The following is a 23,143-nucleotide window of genomic DNA, read 5'->3' on the forward strand; positions in this document are numbered from 1 at the left end:
TGCAGGGAAAGGACACTACACTTTGGGACTAACAAAGCTTGTTCTAGTTCAAACGGTGGTAGCTGTGGTTCTTTCAAGGCTACAGAAATGCTTTTGATATCGGTAGCCCCCACAGAACCTCAGTTACAGCTGTTTGAAGTGAGGTTGGGAATATTGAAATTACAGTTGTCACTTTCAGTCAGTGAGTGCAGGGCATGGAAGGTGAGGGGGGGACCAAGCAGGCAGCAGAGAAGATCTGTGTTTCTTCTGTCCCAGGGAAGGATTGACATAAATGTTTGTTTAATACCCCCACATCACTCAGAGAGCATATTTGCTCCTTGATTATCACATATGGGGTTTTCTGCAGAAAAAGTGAAATTATGGGGATTTGCTCATCTAATTCCCTCTTAACACTGCAGATGCTTCAGTCATTGCTGATTGTGGTATCTAAATGTTTTTATAGAAAAATATTTAAAAACTTTTTCCCCCCTCACACAAGACTTTAAATATTAAAAAAATAAGAACAAAAAAAATACATATACCCAAATATTAGCTGACCCAAGTATAAGCCGAGTCAATAAGTTTTACCACAAAAAAATGGTAAAACCTATTGCTTCGAGTATAAGCCGAGCTATACTAGAGTATATACTAGGTAAAGGAAAACATGCAATACTCACCTCCCAGCCGGTGTCTGTGTCCCCTGCGCGATGGTCTCCCCACTGTGTAAGTAAGCGCTGTGATTGGATTGAGCGCCAGCCAACTACAGCCATTCAGTGATGTGATCCACTAAAGGGCTGTGAATGATCGAGCGCCGGCTGTGATTGGCTGGCGTCGATCCAATCACAGTGATTACCTACACAGCGCTGATGGCAGGGAAATTGAAAGCTGAGCAGGGAGATGACAGCGGGGAGAATTCTCAAGCAGCTTGCCACACTGCCGAGAAGACCATCGCGCCGGGGACACAGACGCCGGCTGGGAGGTGAATATTGCGGGGTTTTTGTTGTTTTTTTACCTCACTCGAGTATAAGCGAGGGGCGGCTTTTTTAGCATAAAAAATGTGCTGAAAATCTAGGCTTATACTAGTATATATGGTAATTGCTGTTTTTACAGCATAGCAAGCTACTGAAAAAAAGTACATTTATCCAGCATGATGCATTCCTTAGAAGAAAAGAAACAAACCGAAAACTGCAGGCACGGCTCACGTTGCTTTCAATGAGAGCTGCACTTGCAGTTACAAGCGTCGGCCACTACACAGAGGGCGGTGCGGAGACTTCCACTCCCTCCCCTCTGTATTTGCGGTGCTGTCGGGGTCCCAAGCGTCAGACACCAGCCGATCAACTATTGTTGACCTATCCTCAGGATAGGTCATCAATAATATTCTCCCTGGAAAAGCCCCCTAAGGCAAAAATTAGTTATGTCACTAAGGGGTTAAAAGTGCACTTAAGGTGACTGAGTTCTACGTCAAATATATTTACATGAGTCCTACGCTTCTCACAGGAGCGATAGTCGTGCATGGAGACAGATTGTACTCGCAGTATACCTTGAGCGGCTTCCATTTACACGGCCTGATCTCTTGGTTTGTAGTTCTGCTAAAAACCAGCGCCGTGCGTACCCCGGACGATTATCACCCAAAGTCTCTCTTTCCAATGATAATAATTTGGGCAATAATCGCCCCGTGTGAGGGTACACAAGGATTATCCACTGAAAGTATTAAATGTCCTGGAGCTTTCATGGTTAGAATAGTCAGCATTAGAAATATAGGGAATTGGGTTAATTAACTGTTAATTTGAGTCCTTAAACTGCGGCCTTTGCGTCCCCCGAGGACTGGGCCGCGCAGTTGTCACTGAACTGATTGAATTCTGCCAACCCGGAGGAAAGCTACATAATTGTATGTAAACCTGCATTATCCGAGTAAAGCCAATGTCCTCATTACTTTCTCATCAGAGATAGAATACCGTGCGGCGTTCATGTATATTCCATACCTCACTCATAGGGCGCATTGTACGGATGTTGGTTGCTGATTACTGTATATTGTCTCATTATGTTTGCTTACTATTCTTTCCATCTAGAAAATTCTGCAACTACTACCTGAAAGGATTTTCTATCGCTGGCAGTACCATAGTATAGGTAAGATGGTACTACTACATTATCACCTGATCAGCACACAAGAAGCCTTGTACTTACAATGTTGTTATACCTACAGTGTTGGGCAGAGATAGACTTGGCCCGTGAGCCTTGTAATCTGCCTCTTACTTAAACAAATATCTATTCTGCTCGGAAGTTCCAACTTTTTGCTGAGCGTGCATCATTCTATCTATGGGAAGAATGGCTGGAAACGTAAGGTCAGGGAAGTGGGGTCTTGTTGTTGGGAACGCCGAGACATCTGTACGGAGTCGCTGAAAGCTTCTTCCTTCCTCTGCGCATTCTTCCACTATCATCCTAGGACACAGCCTTCAGTTCCCGGCCCCATCATTTCACAGGAATATATAATTAATGGGTTTAGGGTTCTGAAATCTCTCTGTGTTCATGATCATTCCTGTGATTTCCCCCTAGGACCTACTTTTGTTTGGTATAGTGGTTGCTGTTTTTCCCTTTATTTTCTGCTTTTATTACTCTGTTGGGTTCTGAACACTTTATTTATTGTCTCTTATAGGTTCAGTTTTAAAGAAGCTTTTACACACTGGAAATTCTATAAAGGTAGGTACGGTTTAAAGAAAAACAAATGTCCGGTAATGCGTTCTTTAGCAGGAGATCCACTTAAAATTGAACTTCTGATATGCCATAGATACTTCTCACAAAGTGGACTTTTAAAACTGAAAGTCTTTCAAACATTAACAAACTGACTACTTGGGCAGCGTAGAGCGCCACAGCTCATTGGGACTGGAAAGTGAAAGTCTGAGCTCATGGATTATTTTTTATGTCCACCCATCAAACATAAGGGGAAAAAAACTATACGGGGTTGAAGAAAATAGAATCTGCCCCCCACTCCATTCCCAAAGGGGGTGGGGGGACTATAAAACCCTGCCTCTAAGATAAGGCTGAAGATAATAAATCTACTGTATATATTGACGTTTACTATAATGCCTTTAACGGTCTAGTTTTAAGGCCCATTTACACGCAAAGATTTGCTCAAATTCATTCGTTTGAACGAACGTTAGCGATAATCGTTACGTGTAAACGCAAAGCCAGCGTGCACTATTCGTTCGCCGTTTATCGCTGAGTGATTATTCAAACAATCGTTCAAAGGGGCGAAAGTGGAAAATAATCACTCAGCCTAAACGTGAGCAAAACGACTGACTAAGGAGAATCGTTCATGTGTATTGCTCGTTCTTAATTTTGTGCAGGCATAAAAGTCGTTGGCTCGTTCACTAATCGTTTCGCTTAACCGCGCCCGTTCAGTCCTTCTCAGTCACTTATACAGCAAATGTGAGGAACTGAATGATGCTTCTTTAAAGGAGACAACAATGTTTCTCCCGAATCTAAACTGGGATACATGAGAGCGAAGGAGCTAGCGGTGACGTCACTCGCTCATTCAAACGAGAACCGGCTCATCTAAAGCGGCCTTAGTGACCTGCACCTCTTTACTCTTTATCTGTGTACTTGGACTAGGGTTGAAGGGTCTTTCATAGGAATGTTCTTTTGCCCGATGATCAGCCTCTGTAAAGTTGCACCCGATCAGCTGACTAACAGTTGTTATACAGATGGCGATACCATAGGCTCTGTTCATATCTGTGTTGTCATTTCCATTGTAAACAGAAATGTGATGGTACAGGATCCATTCATTGCACAGCGAACATTGGCGGCGGCTGATACCCTTTGACTTAGTTTTTGGATCTGTCAGGTTCCACCAAGTTATTTGTTGCTGTGATGGGAGACATAGTGCTGCATGCGGTGCTATTTTTCTCATAAAGCAAAAAAAAAATTTGCAATGGAGCCTTGGACACCGGTGAGAATGTAGCCTTACAATGAAATATGTTTTAGGTTTGAAGGCACCATAATGAAAGCAACCTCAGCTGATCTCAAATGGGGGTCCCGTGTCCGCCATGGCCTGTCCCTGCAGGGTTGCATCTACCCCAGCAGTGACATCAGAATGAATGGAGCGCCAGCCGATGGGAATACCCCAGCGCTTGCTGCTCTATCTCTGCAGTGCCTTTGAAAGGGAATGGAGCATCAGTGTGCTTGCGTGACTAGTGCTCCATTCAGTCTCCTCCTCAGTGCAGGGGGCGCAACGAGGAAGACGATGGAATCAGGACCTCCTTCCTTGAGATCATCAGGGTCTCAGCAGTGAGACCCCCACCGATCAGCAAGTTGTCTCTTATCCTGTGGGTAGGGGATAACTGTGATCCCAGTACAAACCTTTTTATGGTGCTGAGCTGCAATACCAGAAATCCCTGGACAAGTGCAGCATTCATTCCAGGGAGAAAAAAGCACTCCTGGACAATCCCTTTTAGGATGGCCATCCAGATCCTTTTACATGGATACCATAATAGGTGCAGGTGCCACCTCTACAACCGCCTCTAATTCCAGAATATCACATCCAGCCGGGGAATGAGTGGAGAGGTGACCGGAATCATGAAAACAGCCATGCCCATGAAGTTTAAGCCAATTTGGTTGACCCTATTATAAAACTTGTCTTCCATGACACTTTACAATGTAGCTGAAAGCAGTGAGAACACAAATGTGTATAAACGGAGTTACGAAAGTGAAACAAAGTAGCAATATGATACAGTAGGGGAAAGCCCTCTCCATACCTTCGTACAATCTGTTCTCAGAGCATTGATCCAGAACTGGCTGCTTCCATTATGGACCAATGGCAGTTGTGGAAGGGAGCCATGTTTCCTGACCCCAGCGGTGCCGATGAGGATGATGGTAAAATAGATGTAAGATATGGCTTTTAGTATGCATAATAGGAATGAAAGAGCCTTTTCTATGTGGCGGCCACCTGGGAGCACACGATAGTAGCCCTTGTACTCTTCTCTGCCTGCATGTTACATCCTCTGGGCTGTTGTCTTGCATGTCTAGCTCTTGGCATCCCTTGGCACATGCATCCTGTTTATATGACATTGTCTTTCATCCTTTAGATACGATGTGAAGGAATGCGGCTGTTTCTTCTCTGGCTTCAAGCGCTGCAGACAAATTGCGGAGAGGAGCAGGCGCTAATATTTGCATGTCTTGTTCCCGGCTTTCCTGCAGTTATGTCATCTCGAGGTCCTTGCACACTGGATATCCTCATAAATCCTACTTATAATTTACCTGATGGTTAGTGACAGTGCTATTAACTGCTTATTTAATGCCGTTCACTTTACATTAATGAACTACTTTGTTCTGCAGTAGCTTAAACAGAGGTGTATAATTGATGGCTTCTTATGCGCAGTGTTCAGAGTGCTCTGCATTGTGACTAATGCCACGTCGTCAACTAATAACTGCAGTCTCATCATTGAGAAGCTTATGACTTCCCATAGACAGTGATGGATTGCTATAGTCTGTGTCCTGCTGGAAATGTTCAGTATGAACCTGTGTTGGGGATCTTTGCAGTCAGAATTGGATAAGAGGCCTTTACTTAAAGGGGTTGTCCCACTACTAGCAATTGATGATGTATTCAGAGGTCATCAGCAGCAGATCAGCAGTGGCCTGATGCCTGGGAACACTGGCCGGTGTCTTAGGCCATCTGCACGTGGCGGGATTTGAATTGCTGAATCTGCAGCTTCTGCAGCAAATCCGGCACATAACATGCTATGGAATTGCGCTTTTTCCTGCTCACAAGCAGAAGTCAATTCCTACAAAATATATAAAACACAGAGCCTGACCGACAGAAGAACAACACAGTTAGGGCTCTTGAAAAGGGGAGGACAAAAATAATAAAATGAGAATACAATTAAGCTGTTATCTCAAACACAACTCAGCGTTCCTCACAGAAGACACTGACCTACCACCAGCACAGAGATACGGTGTGCTGAAGGACCTGCGGTGATGTCACTGCTGTGGGAAGAGCCAATCTGTGTTTGTCTTATGTGGGAATCAAGATGGATGTAGTAGAGCTGTGTGTGTGATGTGTGGGGATCATAATGGATGTACCATGTAGCAGAGCTGTGTGTGTGTGTGTGAATCAGGATGAAGTAGAGCTGTGTGTGTGATGTGTGTGGTCAGGATAGATGTAGTAGAGCTGTGTGTGTCATGTGATGTGTGGGATGAGGATGGATGTAGTACAGTTGCGTGTATGTGATGTGTGGGGATCATAATGGATGCACCATGTAGCAGAGCTGTGTGTGTTTGTATGAATCAGTATGTAGTAGAGCTGTGTGTGCTTCATGTGCTGTGTGTGATATGTGGGGTTAGGATGGATGTAGTAGAGCTGTGTGTGATATGTGTGTGAATCAGAATGTACTAGAGCTGTGTGTGTAATGTGTGGGAATCAAGATGGATATAGTAGAGCTGTGTGTAAAATGTGTGAGGTCAGGATGGATGTACCATGTAGCACTGGTGCATTACACAACCAGAAACACTAGTACTGTAATTTCCTAATAATTAATAGTACTATGATACTGACCTGTGGAAACCTTGCTGATTGTAGGGGGGTCCTGGGTAGTAGATTCCTGTCAATCTGCTATTGATGACCTATCCTGATGATAGAGCATCAATAGCTAGAAGAAGGACAGCCCCTTTAACCCCTTGAGTGGCACGCCCGGAAAAGTTCCGTGACGAGCTCCACTGCTCATAGCAACATAGCCCGGAAGATTTCCGGGCTATGTATCACTATGGGAGCTGCAGAGCACAATGCCACAAGCTGTGACAGTGTGCTCTGCCTGCACAGACCCACACAGAGCAGTGCAAGGGCTTTGAAAAACCAGCAGAAGATATTGCCGACATGTCGGCAACCTCCTGGTTTGTTTACAGGTTGCCATAGAGACCATCGGCTTGTCAGAAGCAAGCCGATGGTCTCTGTGGCAGGGAGAGCTGGTTGTTAGCTGTCAGAGGACAGCTAGGTACTAGCTCTTACAGCAGAGATCAGCGAAAACCTCCGATCTCTGCTGTGTTAACCCTTTACATGCTGCAGTCTATGTGACTGCAGCATGTAAAGGGCTGTCACCATCGGACCCCTGGAATGTGATCAGGGGTCCTGATGGGTCCCTGTGGAAGTCCCCTAAAGGGACAAAAAAAAATAAAAAATTTTAAAAAAATAAAATAAAAAAAAAAGTAAAAAAATTATTAAAAAAATTAAAAAAACACTTGTCTCCCTTTACTTTGTAAAAAAATCAAAAATACAATCAAACATGTGGTATACATGTGCGTCGTAATGACCCAGAGAAGGAAGTTAATACATTATTTAACCCCTTAATGACATGGCCCCTTTTTTCTTTTTTCCCCATTTCTTTTTTTCCTCCCCCCTGTTTAAAAAATCACAACTTGTCCCGCAAAAAACAAGCCCTTATATGGCCATGTCAATGGAAAAATGAAAAAGTTATGGCTCTTGAGACGCAACTGCAAAACTAGTTGAAATTCAATGATTAGACCATTTTAAAAAACCTGCCCTGGTGGGCACGACAGGGTGGTAGGAAACCTGCCACTCAAGGGGTTAAGTGCTCATTTCAGCACCTGACTAGCTGCATGGCCACTGGGAAGGATTACATTCACACTAGTAAAGCATTTCCAAATATGTAACACTCTGCACTGTATGTGCAATAGTTAGCATGTCTGCTGGCAGATATTAAATACTATTCACTATTACACAAGGAATGAATATGCACTTAATGCTGTTGGAAAGCATTTAGTCCTGAAATACATCTCCAGTACATAAATTTTACTCACAAGTTGTTAGAAATCTCTTCAGCTTGTGGTTACATTGGGTAACAACCCAGATGGCTGCCATTAGAGGTCCCATAGTGGTTGTCACTCTGCTTAAAGTCCCGATTTGACAATTCCCAATCACTTTTAAAAGGTCTGACATTGATTTGCAGAAATGCTGCCTTCCGATAGGTGGCGCTAAAGAGGCATTGTTCCATTGTCTATTTGCATATTTCTCAGAAGAGCATGCATAGCCTTATAAGTCTCCTCACAGCTTCTAGGGGCTCTCCCTAAAGAGCAACCATACCTTTCCTGACATCTATAAGCCTCTCACCCAGCCAAACCAGAAACCCACTGTGCACTGAGAGGCAAAAACCCTAAAACAGCTGTCTGGGAAATGAAAATCAAGCCGAATCCATATACAGTCATTGTTGTAAGCCTTGTATAGAGTCTAATACTGACTTGCAGGAATGCTGCCTTCCAATAGGTGGTGCTGCAGATTATTTTTCCATCTCCCTTATTTGCATATTTCCCAGAGGAGCATGCATGGCCTTATAAGTCTAGGTGCTCTCCTGAAGGAGAAATTATACCCTTCCTGACTCATGTCTATTGGCCTCTCACTTGTCAAGCCAGAAACCTTCTGCACCTTGAGGGGCAAAAACCCAGAAACAGCTGTCTGTGTATGGATTCTGGCTTGGTTTTCAATTCCCGGTCATGTTATAAGGCTTGTCTAAAGAGTCTAACATTGACTTTCAATAGGTAGTGCTGCAGAGGTATTGTTCCATCTTCCCTATTTGAATTATGAGACACATTTGCTGTTCAGAAGTCTTTGAAAGATCTGTGACGGCTGTAGTGGTGACTAGCAACTTCATTCTAACCAGCAACACAGATATCAACTCTCCCCTTCCATCATGCCAGGATGAGTCCTAGTCATTTCTGAACCCCTGTAACATCTGTACAAAAAACAGATAGTAATCAAACTCTTCAACGTGTTTACAAACAGCCACAAATGTTGTAGAACTCACTACTCATGTTTTTACCCTAGCGATCAAATACGGAACCAGCCACGGGCCTCCAGGTCTTGGCTTACAAAAGGCTACCAAGTGCCCGTTGTGGCTGGTCGTGGTCCTCCCATCTTCTAATCGGTGATGCCAGGAGTACGGCTCATGACTGCAGCCACTGACTGAGGGAAATTTTACGCAGAACGATTAAAAAAAAACAATGGCGCACAGCTTCCAATATTACAAGTTTTTATAAGGGTTAGATAACCCCTTTAACTATTATGAGTTAAGTTGTAGATCTGTCCTAAGGGCTCATTCCTTACCGGTGTGTGTGATGCCGGCAGAGACCATGTATGGCAGCGAGTGTACTGCTCATGACCGGGTATCTTACGCATGCGCAGTGTGACTTTTTTTAAAAAAATTCTAAATTTCCCTCTGTTTCATAGTGGGCTTGCGTATAAATCGCTACCCATACGCAATGTATTATGTATGGACAGTGTTGCATACGCTACCCATAGGAAATAAAAGGGCTCATATTGTGTGGTAAGCCCAGAAATAGAATATGGTACAATTTTTTTTTTTCTTTTTCCTTGCACGAATCTACACACAGGGTTTACACACTCATGTGAATGGATCAATGAAAGTCCTATTACTTTCATGGACTCCATGTCATGTGGCCGTGAATCCCCTGCGTAATACGTGATGAGAATACGGTCGTGTGCATGAGCCCTAACAGAGGGAAATAACATAAGGACAGACTAGATGACTATGTGCTTTTCTGCTGCCATCAGTTTTCTGTGTTTCTAATACTGATTTTATTCTTTTAGGTAAAATTTATCCTGAGGACATAGCGCCTCTCATACCAGCGGTGTCTGGTGAAAAAACCCCTGAAGACCCCAGCTCCTTTTTCTTACAAATGTTGTTGAAGTACATGGTAATACAGGTAAGTGCAAGGACTGCTTATTTTGGTCCTTTAGGCTCATAGGTAGTTGTACATTGCTAACTTAGCAATTCCTTACTTCCTAAGTCTGTTAAATAGGCACTGTTGTTTCAACAAACTTTGCATAAATCAATGGTGAAAAGGGAATACACCATCCTGCCAAAAGTAATTGGACACTTGAGCAAGAAGCAAAAGTAGTATTTATTTCCATGTTAAAACTTAGTGGGCCTCTTTGGCTCCAATGACATTGGATACTTTCTACTAACGTCTGATACACTTCAATTGGTATTTCCCTCCATTCATCCTGCAAATATGTGGCGAAAAGACCCCAAGTATTAACATATGCAAATAAATACTACTTTCGATTCCTGTTATGGTGTTCAATTACTTTTAGTAAGATATAAATATATTACAAAGGTTTTATATACTATTAAAGAAAAATGTTTTTTTTCTCCACTTCTGAGGCACTTTCACTCCTTATCCTTGTTTCCTGACCTGAAAAGCTCACTGAGGGATCTGGTGAAGTTACCTTGACATGGGACAATTGTTGGGTCCATGACAGCTGTCACAATGACTATCGCTCCTGTGTTTTCACACAGGGATGATAGTTGTTCAGAGAATGGTGACAGAGGGGCGCATAAGATGTCTTCCAGACGCTCGCCCCCATTCACAGTGAACAGGCAGTCATTCAAAGACTTTAACATCACCTGTTTACACTGAGCGAGAAGTTGACCGCTTCGAGCTGAAATGAAGTGACTAGCAAGTACTGAGTGATTACTTGCTTAGTGCCCGGTCGGTGGCTGTGTGCATTGCTGAAAATCGCTGTTTCAAATGATTTTTCAGGCGATAATCGCTCTGTGTAAAGGTATCTTTTATATGCTGATTATAAGTCTGTAGAGAGGGATGAGAGGGAAGGAAGCGGCGGCAAAGTGAAAAAGAGGCAGGGACCCAGTCCCTGCCACTGAAGGTTCCAGCGTTTCATCTCAGTGCTGGATTTACATCTACACGGCTTGGTACTCCTGTATAATGTCCTCTATGCTGCTGCTTTTCTGTATATGAAAGATAGTGACAATGGAGCAGGATCTCCTTTCCTTTATGTCCAGTGTATGGGAGGCTTCCTAACAGCTAGTCTCCACCCTCCAGCTTAGGAAAAACTGACAATTAAAAATGGGGCCTGCAGATGCAAATTCCATGTACAAGTTGTTTAATGACCAAGTCTAGTGTTATTCCTCCTGACAGCTTATTCCTCCTACTAAAATGTCATCTAAAACAGCAGGTTAGCTTCAAACTTGCTGTGTTATGCAGAAGTCTTTACTTGTCACCAGATTATAGCATATAAAGGGTTTTTCACCTGTCTTATCCATTTCATTAATACAGTATTACCGTATATATTCGAGTATTAGCCGACCCGAGTATAAGCCGAATCAATAAGTTTTAACACGAAAAATTGGTAAAACTTATTGACTTGAGTATAAGCCTAGCTATACTCGAGTATATAGTAGGTAAAAAAAAAAAAGCAATACTCGCCTATCAGCCAGCGTCTGTATCCCTGGCGCGATGTCACCGGCGGTGCAGCCAGCTGCTGCAGTCTTCTCCCCGGCTTGCTTTTGAAATCCCCGCCGTCAGCGCTGTGATTGGATTGAGCGCCAGCCAATCACAGTCAGCGCTCTATAAACCAATCACAGCCATTCAGAATGACATCATTGAATGGGTGTGATTGGTTTATCGAGCACCAGCTGTGATTGGCTGGCATTCAATCCAATCACAGCGCTGACGGCGTGGATTTCAAAAGCAAGCCGGGGAGAAGACTGCAGCAGCTGGCCGTACCGTTGGGGACACAGACCCCCGCTGATTGGTGAGTATTGAGGATTTTTTATTTTTTTATTTTTACCTCACTCGAGTTTAAGCCGAGCAGGGCTTTTTCAGCCTTTCTGCCTTTTTGTGCGGAAAAACTCGGCTTATATTCGAGTATATACGGTATATTAATATGGCTGCCAGACTTCTTTGCATTTTTGCTGTTTGGATATTTAAGATGAAATTCTAACACTTTGTCTTTCTGGTTACTTTCATAGGCTGCAAGCTTGTCTTGGAGAAATAAGGAGAACCAAGATACGGGCTTCAAGTTTTTATTTAACTTATTTAGAAAGTATTATCTGAGCCACTTATTTCCATCATTTACTAAATTAACGAACCTTTACAAGCCTGTACTTGGTAAGGACAGCAGATTATTTGCTATAGTGCATATGCTACATCTGGAGTAGGAGTATATAAACTGGCTGGCTGGTTGATCTGTAGAGAATACATCTCAGATGACCCATGTGGGGTCCGTCTGTAATCGGTGTCTGCAAATTAGCTTGTGTTTAAAGTTAATGCAAGCCAAATTTCAAATTCTCAAAACTCATGCCCCCCGCAAAAAGCAAACAAACATAAAAAAATACCTAATTTACTTGGTCACCTGTAAAATGGAGATTGCTTACCTGACATTTTAGGACCTTTTTAGGCCCTTGTTGGCATACTGAAATAATAGTTCCATGTGATGTGATCATGTTTTATGCAGGAAAAAAACCGCTCTGTCATTGGCAGCACTTTCCTGTGTAAAATGGGGCAGAGTTGCAGATGAATGCCATCTATACGGGCATGTATGATTGTGTTAACATACCAGCAAACGTCTGGCCCATGTGAACAGCAGTAACCAGCCTGAATCTATATTCTATTCTTCAGGTGGCACAGAAACCGCCTGTGTAAAACGGCCTTTATTGTAAAATGTGAAGGTTGTGATGTTGGCTACATTATGCAGCTGCGAACGGTTTCTTGGAAGCAGTAGTGTGGCTTGGCCAAGTGTGCATGTCGTTGGGCTTTTCTTTGGCAGAAACTAAAGAATTGAATGGGTTAATACCAATTCTGTTCTTTGCAGCTTCAGTCTCTGATGCAGTTCATGTCCTTTTATCAATGAATATACAGTATCCTACCAACAGTAATTGCACACCTGAGCAAGAGTGAAAAGTAGTATTTGTTTCCATATGTTAATACTTAGTGGGGCTCTTCAGGCCCTAATGACATTGGATACTCTCCGTGGCATACTTTCTACTAATGTCTGATGCACTTCAGCTGGTATGTCCCTCCATTCATCCTGCAATAGTACAATGGTGCAAGGAGCGCCATTATTGAATGGTAGAGCAATGGGAGAACGTTCTGTGGAGTCACAAATCATGCTACCCCATCTTCACATCAGATGGACTACCTGGGTGTGGAGGATCCTGGGGAATATCTTTCACCTGGGTGTGTTGTGCCAACAGTTTAGTAGAGCGGAGTTTCCATTATGGTTTGGGGATGTGTTATGTGGCATGGTCTCCGTCTGTTGGTTTTAGGGACGAGAACCATGAACATGGAGGTAAACCTTGACATTCTAGACAATAATGTGGCAATACTCTGGGAATGGCCAGCCATACCTCCAACAAGACAACGCGCCTTCTCACAAATCCAGTGCTGTTTCATGTTGGTTGGAGGATACGGATATTCGGACTGTCCAGACCTGAACGCTGCTGGACATCTGTGAGATGAACTGTAACGTGGGGTCAGGAAATATGAACGGTTTCCATCTTTATAAGAGAACTTGGCAGATGTTTGCAGTATGAATGGAGGGAAATGCCAGCTGATGGGTATCAGACATTAGTAGAAAGTATGCCACGGAGATTATCCAGTCCCATTAAAGGCCAAAGGAGCCCCATTAATTAACATATGGAAATAAATACTACTTTTGATTCTTGGTCAGCGGTCCAATTACTTTTGGTAGGATAGTGTATTTTCATATGCTTTATGCACTCTAACATGGCAACTATTAGGTCACTCTCACAGGGCCGAGAAAATCATGTGAGACTTGTGCGTTGCAGAAACCTTGCACGAATGTGAACTCCATTCTTTAGAATGTGGTCCTATACATGAGTGATTTTTTTTTAATTTATTTTTTTCCCCCTCCCTGCATCGCAGTGCGGGAAAAAATAGCGACACGGCATCGCTTATTGTTTTCAATAGGGCTGGAAAACACTTGGCACAGCATGCAGGGTGCACGTGAGTGCAATGCCAGGTTTCCTATTGAAAATGATGAGAAACACTTGCTGATCCTCCGGTGTGCATGAAAGCTGCAATGGCGGATCGCAACTATACTGAAGTGATGGAAGGCATTTTTGACACACGAACGCCTCGCATCTGCGGGACATCAAATGTTTCCGGGTGCGATATCGGGCCGAGTTACACAGCCTGATCTAGCGCTCGCCCGTGTGAAATTAGCCTTATGCTGTCTCCTCTGTTCTGCCCACATAATAACAAGAGCTATTTTCCTGAAAATAAAGAAAAACCCCAAACTGTCTTTTATTTGCGCTGGAGGGAGACTTCGAAGAACCTCCAGTGATCCTCATACACAGTAGATTGTTGGCGGCTCGCATGGGAATATGCAGAATCTGTGTATATCTTATACAAGTAGCAGTATATACACCTAGCACACAGTGTTTAGGTTTTTTTCCCTTATTCATGATGGAAAGGTCATCTTCATTCCGTTTTTGACTTTGTTTTTCATTAGCACAGATATTTATAGGGTCTTGGCAGAGGTCCATTCACGTGCGCTGCATAAAACAATATGCTTATTGTTTGCAGATCTCAGCGAAAGCTTGTAAAGTGACCTGGCTCAATGAGACTGTGGAATTAACACTGTTTCTCTCTGTTTCAGATATTCCGGATGTCAGACCAAAGCCTGCGTATGTCACCACAACCCGGAACAATGAGAACCTTTATAGCACAAAAATCCCGTACATGGCCGCTCGCGTTGTGTTCATCAAGTGGCTTGTCACCTTCTTCCTGGAAAAGAAATATGTAGCATCAACTCAAAGCACTAAGAATGGAATAGACGTTCTCCCTAAACTGATTCAGGTACGGTCACCGGCCTTCATAGCTGCACACATTAAAGTGATGCTCTGACACTTTCCTGTACGTGTATGGCCCAGATCGGAGGGACTCTATGGCGTGGGCTCAGGAGCTGAGTTGGCTGTATACATGGTGGGTGCTGGATGTACTATATAGCTGACGCCTGTCTGCAGCGGCCAAGTACTCCAAACCAGCGATCCAGCAGTCAAAACAAAACTATAAACACGTGCAACAATGTATTATTCCAGTCGAGAATGGATAACTATTTTTCAATAGATACAAAATATCAGTAGCGGCAGTGCCGTTCAGTCATTAGGATGTTAACACTTCACCCTAGAAGTACTCAAGGCAATCTTCCCTCTGTATACATACCCTCCTCCGGATCAGGGCACTCTGCCAATGAAAGCCATGTTATACAGAAGCAGCAAAGAAAGTTAAGAAACATTACAAAGATGTTACATTTTACACTTCTTGACAATATTTTATATGTACAATTCTGTTCACATTGCTATTATGAAGTAGGACCTGCCAAGTGGTAAAAGCGAAGATGCTGCCGATGACAACCTATTGGGTTACTACTTACCCCCCTTTTTTTTTTTTGCTTTATACTCAAGATGCCTACCTCCTAGGGGGTGTATCAAATTGTTTATAATGTACTATGTAACGCCATTTAACATCATTTTAGACAGTGTCTGTGATTAATGTGAGCCAAGAAAAGAATGCAGAGGTGGAACCCACTGGAACCCAAGAACAGGAGAAGAACCACTCCAACAGCAGCACGCTGTCAGACCGGAGACTCAGCAACTCCAGCCTGTGCAGCATCGAGGAGGACCATAAGAATGTGTACGACATGGTGCAAAGGATTCTCCTGTCCACGCGAGGCTATGTCAACTTCATCAATGAGGTCTTCAGACAGGTGTGTCATCCAGGGCTTGTTACATAGACAATAGCATGCTGCTCTCCTCTGTTTGAAGGGCGGCACCTGGAGTCGTCAGGTTTTAGTTGATGAGTCCAGGTACTGCCTGGTAATGAGCAGAGATTCTCCTAGACCTGCAGTGGCAATCCACAGCATGTACATGCACCCAATCTATGGATTTTTAAAAGTTATGCAACCTTCTAATATACATTAATATCATCAGCATTTTCAGAAGTTTTTCATGCTGTCAGTGAATGGAAACCTTCATTGTTTATATTCAGAGGCCCAAACCCCTTTTAACCTACTCCTAATTAACAACTCCTCTGTAGCTTGTTAGTGTTTCAGTGCATGTAATTCTCAGAGTTTATTGTCCCCCTGCACACAGGCCTAATTGTGCATGCAATACGCCAAGAATAGAACCCATTGATTTCCATTGGCTTGTTCACATGTGCATTTTGTTTCTACGTATTTCAGTTGTGCAAAGAAAACAAAATGCAGCATGCCCATAGAAGTAAATGGGGGGGGGGGGGGGGGGGGGGTGCACAAATGTGCGCACAATATGCTAAGTTATGTGTAGGACACTGCGTAATTATGCAGGAAAAAGAGCATATCTGGAACTCGTTACACTAATTAGCCATTTAAATTGGGGTATGTGTTTTTGCAGGCACAGAATCCGGTAAAATACATTGCTGCGTATGTGTTAAAGCATGGTTTATTGCACAAAAGCGCTGTGCTCAGGTTGATGCGCTCGTGTGAAGGGGGCCTAACTACTGTCCTGAACCCTAGGATGAGAACTGTGATTTACACTGATACAGTACATTGTATCTAGCTGTCCGCTGTGTGACCAGCACTAGTGGAATCCAAAATATTGGAAGGCTGTGTCACATTTTACAATAATACGATTAAGGTTTCTTCACAAAAGGTTGAAGTTTGGGCCCCACAGATCAAACACTGCTGACCTGCCTGGAGCATCCTGTGTGGCCTACACCGAACAGAAGTGCCTTAAGCCTTTACATTGTAACGTACAATCAAGTACCAATATATTAGAAGCCCGGTCCCACAGCCTCATTCTGTGCTTTAAAAGACACTTTTACATCAGCATTGTGCCATCTAGTGGTTACAAGCGGAATCTCGTGTGATTGTTCTCAGTAACAGAAACCAAGTAATTTTGTAGATATGATACCTTTTTAATTGCTAACAAAAATACATGATGTAATAGCGAGCTTTCAAACCTCTCAGGACCCTTCATCAAGGCAATAATGAAGTAGATCTGAAGTGAAATCTCTAAATGGTCATCAACTTAGATATTGATGGATATTTTACATTTGTGCGCTATGTAGTTATAAACTTTTCCAGGTTTATGTATTTTTTTTTACTATGCAAATATATTTAATGACATGGAGCTTCATTATACCGTTGAGTAATTAGCAGTAGCAGGAGGGGTTTCGGGAGACGGAGCTCAGCTTTGCATAACATGTATGAATATTTAGGGCTTGTTCACATGGGCGTTTTCTTTTTCCGTTCTGTTTTTCCTTTACTAGATCCAGCTCATACCAGACCTACATGGCGCTGGCCCCGTACCCCTTAACTAGAACGGGTTCTGTTTGGCTGCCGTTGTGCATTCTGGCATTTCCTGGAAGAAATAACACAATTTAATCTGCGGTTTTCGCAGATATCAGCGAAGGTGTGAACGAGGCTTTGTAGAAATGCCTGTAGGATTCTATGGTGTGTTTTTTGCTCTAGGAAATGATATAATACTGATATTTTGAAACATTGTTTCATTATTTTGGAGCCTTCTGCATGTACTTTTATACATTGAAATTGGCATTTTAGGGCCGGTTCACATCGTGTCGTGTGATGTTTGCTTACAATGTATGCTGGGAGAAGTATGTCCCTTTGGCCTACGTCAGGCTACTATACCGCAGACAGGCATAGGATAGTGTAGTAGACCCTCTTCCATACAGCTGTATCCAGTTTAATCTCTCGTGGTTACGGTTTAACCTATCCATTGGCAGATTGTACGGGTGTATATGTCAAACAGGGCCGCGATTTTGCTGCCAAACAGAGTGTTGCAGGACTTAAGGATTAAAGTTAATCGGGTTTTGTTAGTAAACATTGCTTTTATGTCTTTAGGCGTTCTTATTACCTGCCTGTGATGTCTCTGCCACAAGGAAGGTTGTGAAAGTTTACAGGAAATGGATCTTGCAAGAGAAGCCTAATTTTATGGAGGAACCTTCAAAACCTGCATCAAGTGATCACGAGATTTTGCCAGTTTTTGAAGCATCTACAACAGAGACTGATAACAAGCAGGTACTAGATGACTGTAACAGTAAGGGCCCGTTCAGACAGTCATATATTTGGCCACAGACAACACACTTGTCAATCAGGGGTTCAGTGTGTTAAGTTGTGACATATAGTAGTGTACATCTGATGCACTGAGCCCCTGTCAGATCTTCGGGTCCGACAGGGAGTGGGTGCTGTGCACCTGGGCATGGCAGCACAAGTGGGACAGGAGAGGAATTAAACACTCCACGGTGGTGGGACAGATGGGGGGCACAGGGCTATAGAAAACAAATGAAATCTAATGGAGACACTTCTTAGTAAAGAGTAATATTGGAACAGAACAGCTGTATCCGCAGCTACAGTAGAGAGAACAGTGCAGACACAGCTGGAGCGCCCTCTAGTGTTATACAGCTTGGTTGAAGACAGATTTCTCAGCCCCGTCATTACCTAGTTACATAGCTGAAGAGGCAGTGGTTCTTTAATGTTGACCAGAACAGATTCTTACAGGGGGTGGGGTGTATGTGTGTGTGTGTGTGGGGGGGGGGTCCAAGTTGTATGAACAGCCTTCGGTCCCCTTAATCCGTCACTTAGTGGCCTTTACTTTTTTTCTTTGAGAAATTGAATCTAGTCATTTTTTACCTAAATCTGCTCAGTTTCATTGTCATGAAAAGGATATTAATATGTGCTGACATTTGTTAAAGGTCTCAGCAGAGCCGACTGGACACAAGCGCTCGTCTAGTTGGGGAAGGACGTATTCTTTCACCAGTGCTGTTAGCCGCGGTTGCGTGTGCGAGGATGAGAACATGGATGTCAAAGCAGGAGATCAGGCGGCTTTACAGGTAACTGCAGAATGTCAGGACATGTGAGTGGGCAGAACAAAGCAATTCACCGAGGACCTGAGCACCGAGGGGTGCGGGGTTATATATCACAAGCAGCAAGATTCTGCTTTGTTCTTAGAATTCTTATTTATTGTCAAATGAAAATACATTTTGTTTCACAACTTCAAAAACTTTTGCTGTCGTTCAATAAACATTGTTTACATCCTGAGGCTGGAAGCTCTAAGTTATGTCCTAACAGGGTGGTAGTTAACACAACAGGACATAAACTTACATCCTGTAGATGACACCGTGCCATCCTGTAGCGGGAGCCGGCTGTGACTTGATAGCCGGCCTCCCCCTGCAGTAGCGGGATTGGTGAGAGTACAGGTTCCTCGCTGTTAACCCCCTTGCATGCGGGGATCAATGTAGATTGCAGCACATAAAGGATTCACAGAGAGAGCGACCTCCCTCTGCAACATCATTGGCCCTCTGCTATGTAGGTAGGTCCTGATGTGTTGCCAGGGCAACCGGATGGCAGACACTGGTGTCTGGGCCTGCCATGGCCTGTGAGCACTATTGTAAGCAAAGATGCATTGCAGTACAGACGTACTGTGATGCTTATCACAGCGTTTGGAGCTTTTATACTTCAAGTTCTCTACAAGGACATAAAAAATGTAAAACAAAAAAAAACAACCCCTGCCCTTTTTTTTTTCTTTTTGCACACTTCCCCTCTTTGTATAAATTAAAAGTTTTAAAAATTTGGTATTGTATTTATAACAACCTGTACAATAAAATAAACTCACTATTTATATATAGCACTGCAAAAATCGTGTATAAAAAAAAATAAACGAAAAAAGACCTATGTACCCCACAATGGTAACAATAAAAAGTACAGCTTGTCACACACAAAAAAAAGCTCTGATAGAGCTCCATCCATGGAAAAATAAAAAAACTATGGGGGTTTTGAATGTAACGATCTAGAAAAAAAATAGAGTTTTTATTGTGCAAAAAAAAAAAAGTTTGGTATCGTTTTAATCGTACCAGTGTGCAGAAAAAAAATATCATGTCCTTGTATGCTGTATGATTAACGCTGGAAAAAAAATGATGTATACCGGCATTGATGTGCATTAAATTCCTGCCCTCCCAAACGAATTAAATTTTTACACTACATTAGATTTGTACCTATGAAATGTTACCAATAATAACTGCAGTTCGCCACACTAAAAACAAGCAGTCGCCATGTCGATGGAAAAATAAAGGTATGACTTTTGAAAAATAGAGATGAAAATAACCAAAAAAATTCGTCTTTTATGGCCAAAACAGGTCGTGCCCTTAAGGGGTTAAAGGGGTTTCCAGTCTCTGGAATAGTTCAAAACAATGCACTCGCCCATAAGATACTCATTTCCCAAATGCTCCGTTCTCCATATGTTGCAGCTATTGATTCCTTTGTCCTCTTTTGTTTACTGCTCGTTACAACCACCTCCTCTATGGAAAGAAATTGAGCACAACGGTAGCTGGTGGCCGGGCTGAAAGCTAGTGCGCATGCACCCCTGCTAGCCCGACCATCAGATGTAGATGAAAGAATTGGGTGACTCCAGTCTCCTCTATTGCCAGATGAGAATCCGTCTGTTTCCCTGGGAACAAACAGTAAACAACCAGAGGGCAGAAAACTCAATATTATTATTATTAACATCTTATGGGTGAGTGTATTGTTTTGTTACTTTGAACACATTGAAGCTGGCTTCCCGAGATGGAAATACCCTGTTAACTGTATCCTGCTGACAAATCTTCAGGGCTTCTTACCGTGTTTCCCCCAAAATTAGACTTACCCTGATTTTTGGCTATTTTCGGGGAGGCTTGAAATATAAGTCTTACTCCAAAAATAAGCCCTAGCTAGACTACATTTTAAAAAAATAAATAATACATTACCTAGCAGGCGTGGTCCGGGCCCCTCCAACTGGTCTGCGAGGTTCTGTAGCTTTGCCTGCACCCCTCGGCCGCCGATAGAACATCACTTCCTGGTCGCGGCATTCATGAATCCCGCCTCCAGGAAGCGATGGCTCTGATTGGCCAGCGAGCGCTACTCTTAGCCAATCAATGCAGCACTCGCTGAACCTACATGATGGCTGTGATTGGCTCAGAACAGGAACCAGGCAGTGATGTTCTGTCAGAGGCCGAGGATTGCAGGAAGCCCGGCAGAGCTACAGAACTTCGCAGACCAGCGGGAGGGACCCGGACCGCAGCTGCTAGGTAAGTATTAATAAGACATTCCCTGAAAATAGGACCCTGTGCCTCTTCTAGGGCAAAAATTAATATAAGACGGGGTCTTATTTTTGGGGAAACATGGTATAAGACAGCTCCATACCCTGTAACAGGCCTTGCATTTGGGAGCAGCAGATTATTAGGATGGGTCTTTAGCATTTCAAAAATGCCTTATTTGGGGGATGGGGTGAATTCTGCAGCTGATCTGTTTGTTGGACAGGACTTTGTTGCAGGTTCATTGCAGAGTCCTGCCCGAGTCTCCTTCATGGAAAGTGTGGCTGTACCCCTGGGTTACAGGGCATAAATACTGCGGACTCTTCCTGCGTAATATCTGTGCCGTACAATCTGCAGCATATTACACTAGCAGCGACGCAGAGGAGACTTAAATCTCATCCACAGTCTGCGGGGGGGGGGGGGGGGGGGGGAGGGAGAGCAGGAGAGTCGGCGCACACACCAATGCTTACACATCGAGATCCATGACAAAAAAGTCCCACCAAGCTCTGTGCTTTATACTCCTAAGACCAGATAAAGGCTACATTTAGCTGCAGCACATCACTCCTCCATTCTTCTTAAAATATTTCATGTAAAGTCCTTACCTGTTAATTGCAACAAAAAATCTCTTATTTTTTGTTGTAATTAACAGGTAAGGACTTTTTATGTTTTGCTTGGCTGTGTGTGGAGAACTACTGCCGAGTTTATATTGTGACTCAGGAGGGGCAAAGTTTCTCCTCAAGGAGAGCATCTAGGGGGTGTCAGGAGACTTATAAGGCCATGCATGCTCCCCTGGAAAATTTATGCAAACAGGAAGATGGAACAATGCCTCTACAGCGCCACCTATTGGAAGGCAATATCAGACCTTTTAAGAAGCCTTGTAACAGTGCCTGGGAATATAAGTGAAAGCCTGATTCTTCTCCAGAAGAAGATGGGTGAGAGGCCTATAGATGTGGGTCAAGAAAGGTATGGTTAGGGAGAGCACCTAGTAGGTTATAAGGCCATGCAGGGTTCTCTGGGAAAGGTATGCAGATGAGAAGATGGCTTTGGCTTATGTTCCCAGCCATTCATACAATGCCTGTTAAAAGGACAGATATTGACTTGCAGGAATAATGCCTTCTAATAGGTGGCGCTGTAAAGGAATTTGTTCCATCTTCCCATTTGCATGAGTTTAAATTCCCAATACAAAGGAAATATCTGTGATGCAATAACCACAAAAATAATATATTTATAACTAAGTCCCAAGAGCTTCTAGTGGAAAGTCTCCCAGTAATCCTATGTGGAGAATAGCGATGCCTGTAGAACCCCCCGTTTTTACTCTCTCATGAGATGGTTGCGTTTTATTCTTTCATGTCTAAGCCGAGCTTTACACCAGCCTTTCTGTTCTCTTCTACCGGTATCCTGTTGAGTAATCTGGCGTACACCCCTCCAGGGTGATAGGAAGCACATTTGTACCATCTATGGAGAAACTGCAGTATAATAACCACAACTAGATAGGAAGTGGGAAAGTAACGGTAGATTGCAGTGCAGAAAGTATCACTTCCCAAATGTAACTAAAATCTTCTATTGTTTATCTTAAGGTGTTCTTGACCAACTCGGCTAATGTGTTCCTGCTGGAGCCGTGCCCGGAAGTTCCCATGCTGCTGGAGGAGCAAGTGGAAGCCTGCAAATCTGTGTTAAGCATTTATAGGCGGATGATCATGGACCTTGTGATGGATAGAAGGACATGGTAAATTATCTGCACTAAGGTGTAAAGGATGGATTCTGTTACAGCAATCCTTCATCTATGTGATCTTATCCCTGGAGTTCTAGCTCTGGACAGGTGATCTAATGTGACCAGTATGCCATACACCCTGGGGTATGTTCATAGAAGTGCTGTGGATTCTCTCTGCAGCACTTCAATGGGATTTCTAAAAGTACTGCAAATTCTGTTGATTTTCCACAGCATTTCTGTCTGATGTGAACATACCCATAGGGGGCCCACACACATCAGACTAAAACTGACAATACATTTGGAATTAAAGTTGGCTGCAATGCGATCGATCACTTATGGGTTCTTCTTGCAAACGATCCCTTCATCCTGTCCCCAATGTATATCTAACTTAAAGAGTACCTGCATTTACACCTTGGAATGATTTTATTTTTTTATTTTTTTTTGCTTCGGTGGACTTTTTCTGCTTCTTTCGGCCCCTGAGGATGGCCCTATGTAGCCCCATATAGCACTTAATATAGCACTATACATTGGGCAGTCTTC

General features: G+C 43.2%; 1 protein-coding gene across 2 annotated transcripts in view; it reads left to right on the forward strand.

Annotated features, from left to right (window-relative positions):
- RALGAPA2 (Ral GTPase activating protein catalytic subunit alpha 2) overlaps positions 1-23,143 on the forward strand; it is a 280,005-nt gene that overhangs the window by 38,822 nt on the left and 218,040 nt on the right. For both annotated transcript variants that reach the window (XM_066595757.1, XM_066595758.1), the window contains exons 4-13: positions 2,049-2,106; positions 2,633-2,676; positions 5,061-5,238; positions 9,590-9,705; positions 11,775-11,913; positions 14,426-14,625; positions 15,305-15,535; positions 17,669-17,845; positions 18,520-18,657; positions 22,470-22,618. In XM_066595757.1, coding sequence (XP_066451854.1) covers positions 2,049-2,106; positions 2,633-2,676; positions 5,061-5,238; positions 9,590-9,705; positions 11,775-11,913; positions 14,426-14,625; positions 15,305-15,535; positions 17,669-17,845; positions 18,520-18,657; positions 22,470-22,618 — 1,430 coding nt within the window. The remainder of the gene's footprint in view (positions 1-2,048; positions 2,107-2,632; positions 2,677-5,060; positions 5,239-9,589; positions 9,706-11,774; positions 11,914-14,425; positions 14,626-15,304; positions 15,536-17,668; positions 17,846-18,519; positions 18,658-22,469; positions 22,619-23,143) is intronic.

Source organism: Eleutherodactylus coqui, chromosome 3, assembly GCF_035609145.1.
Source record: "Eleutherodactylus coqui strain aEleCoq1 chromosome 3, aEleCoq1.hap1, whole genome shotgun sequence".
NCBI classification, from domain to species: domain Eukaryota; kingdom Metazoa; phylum Chordata; class Amphibia; order Anura; family Eleutherodactylidae; genus Eleutherodactylus; species Eleutherodactylus coqui.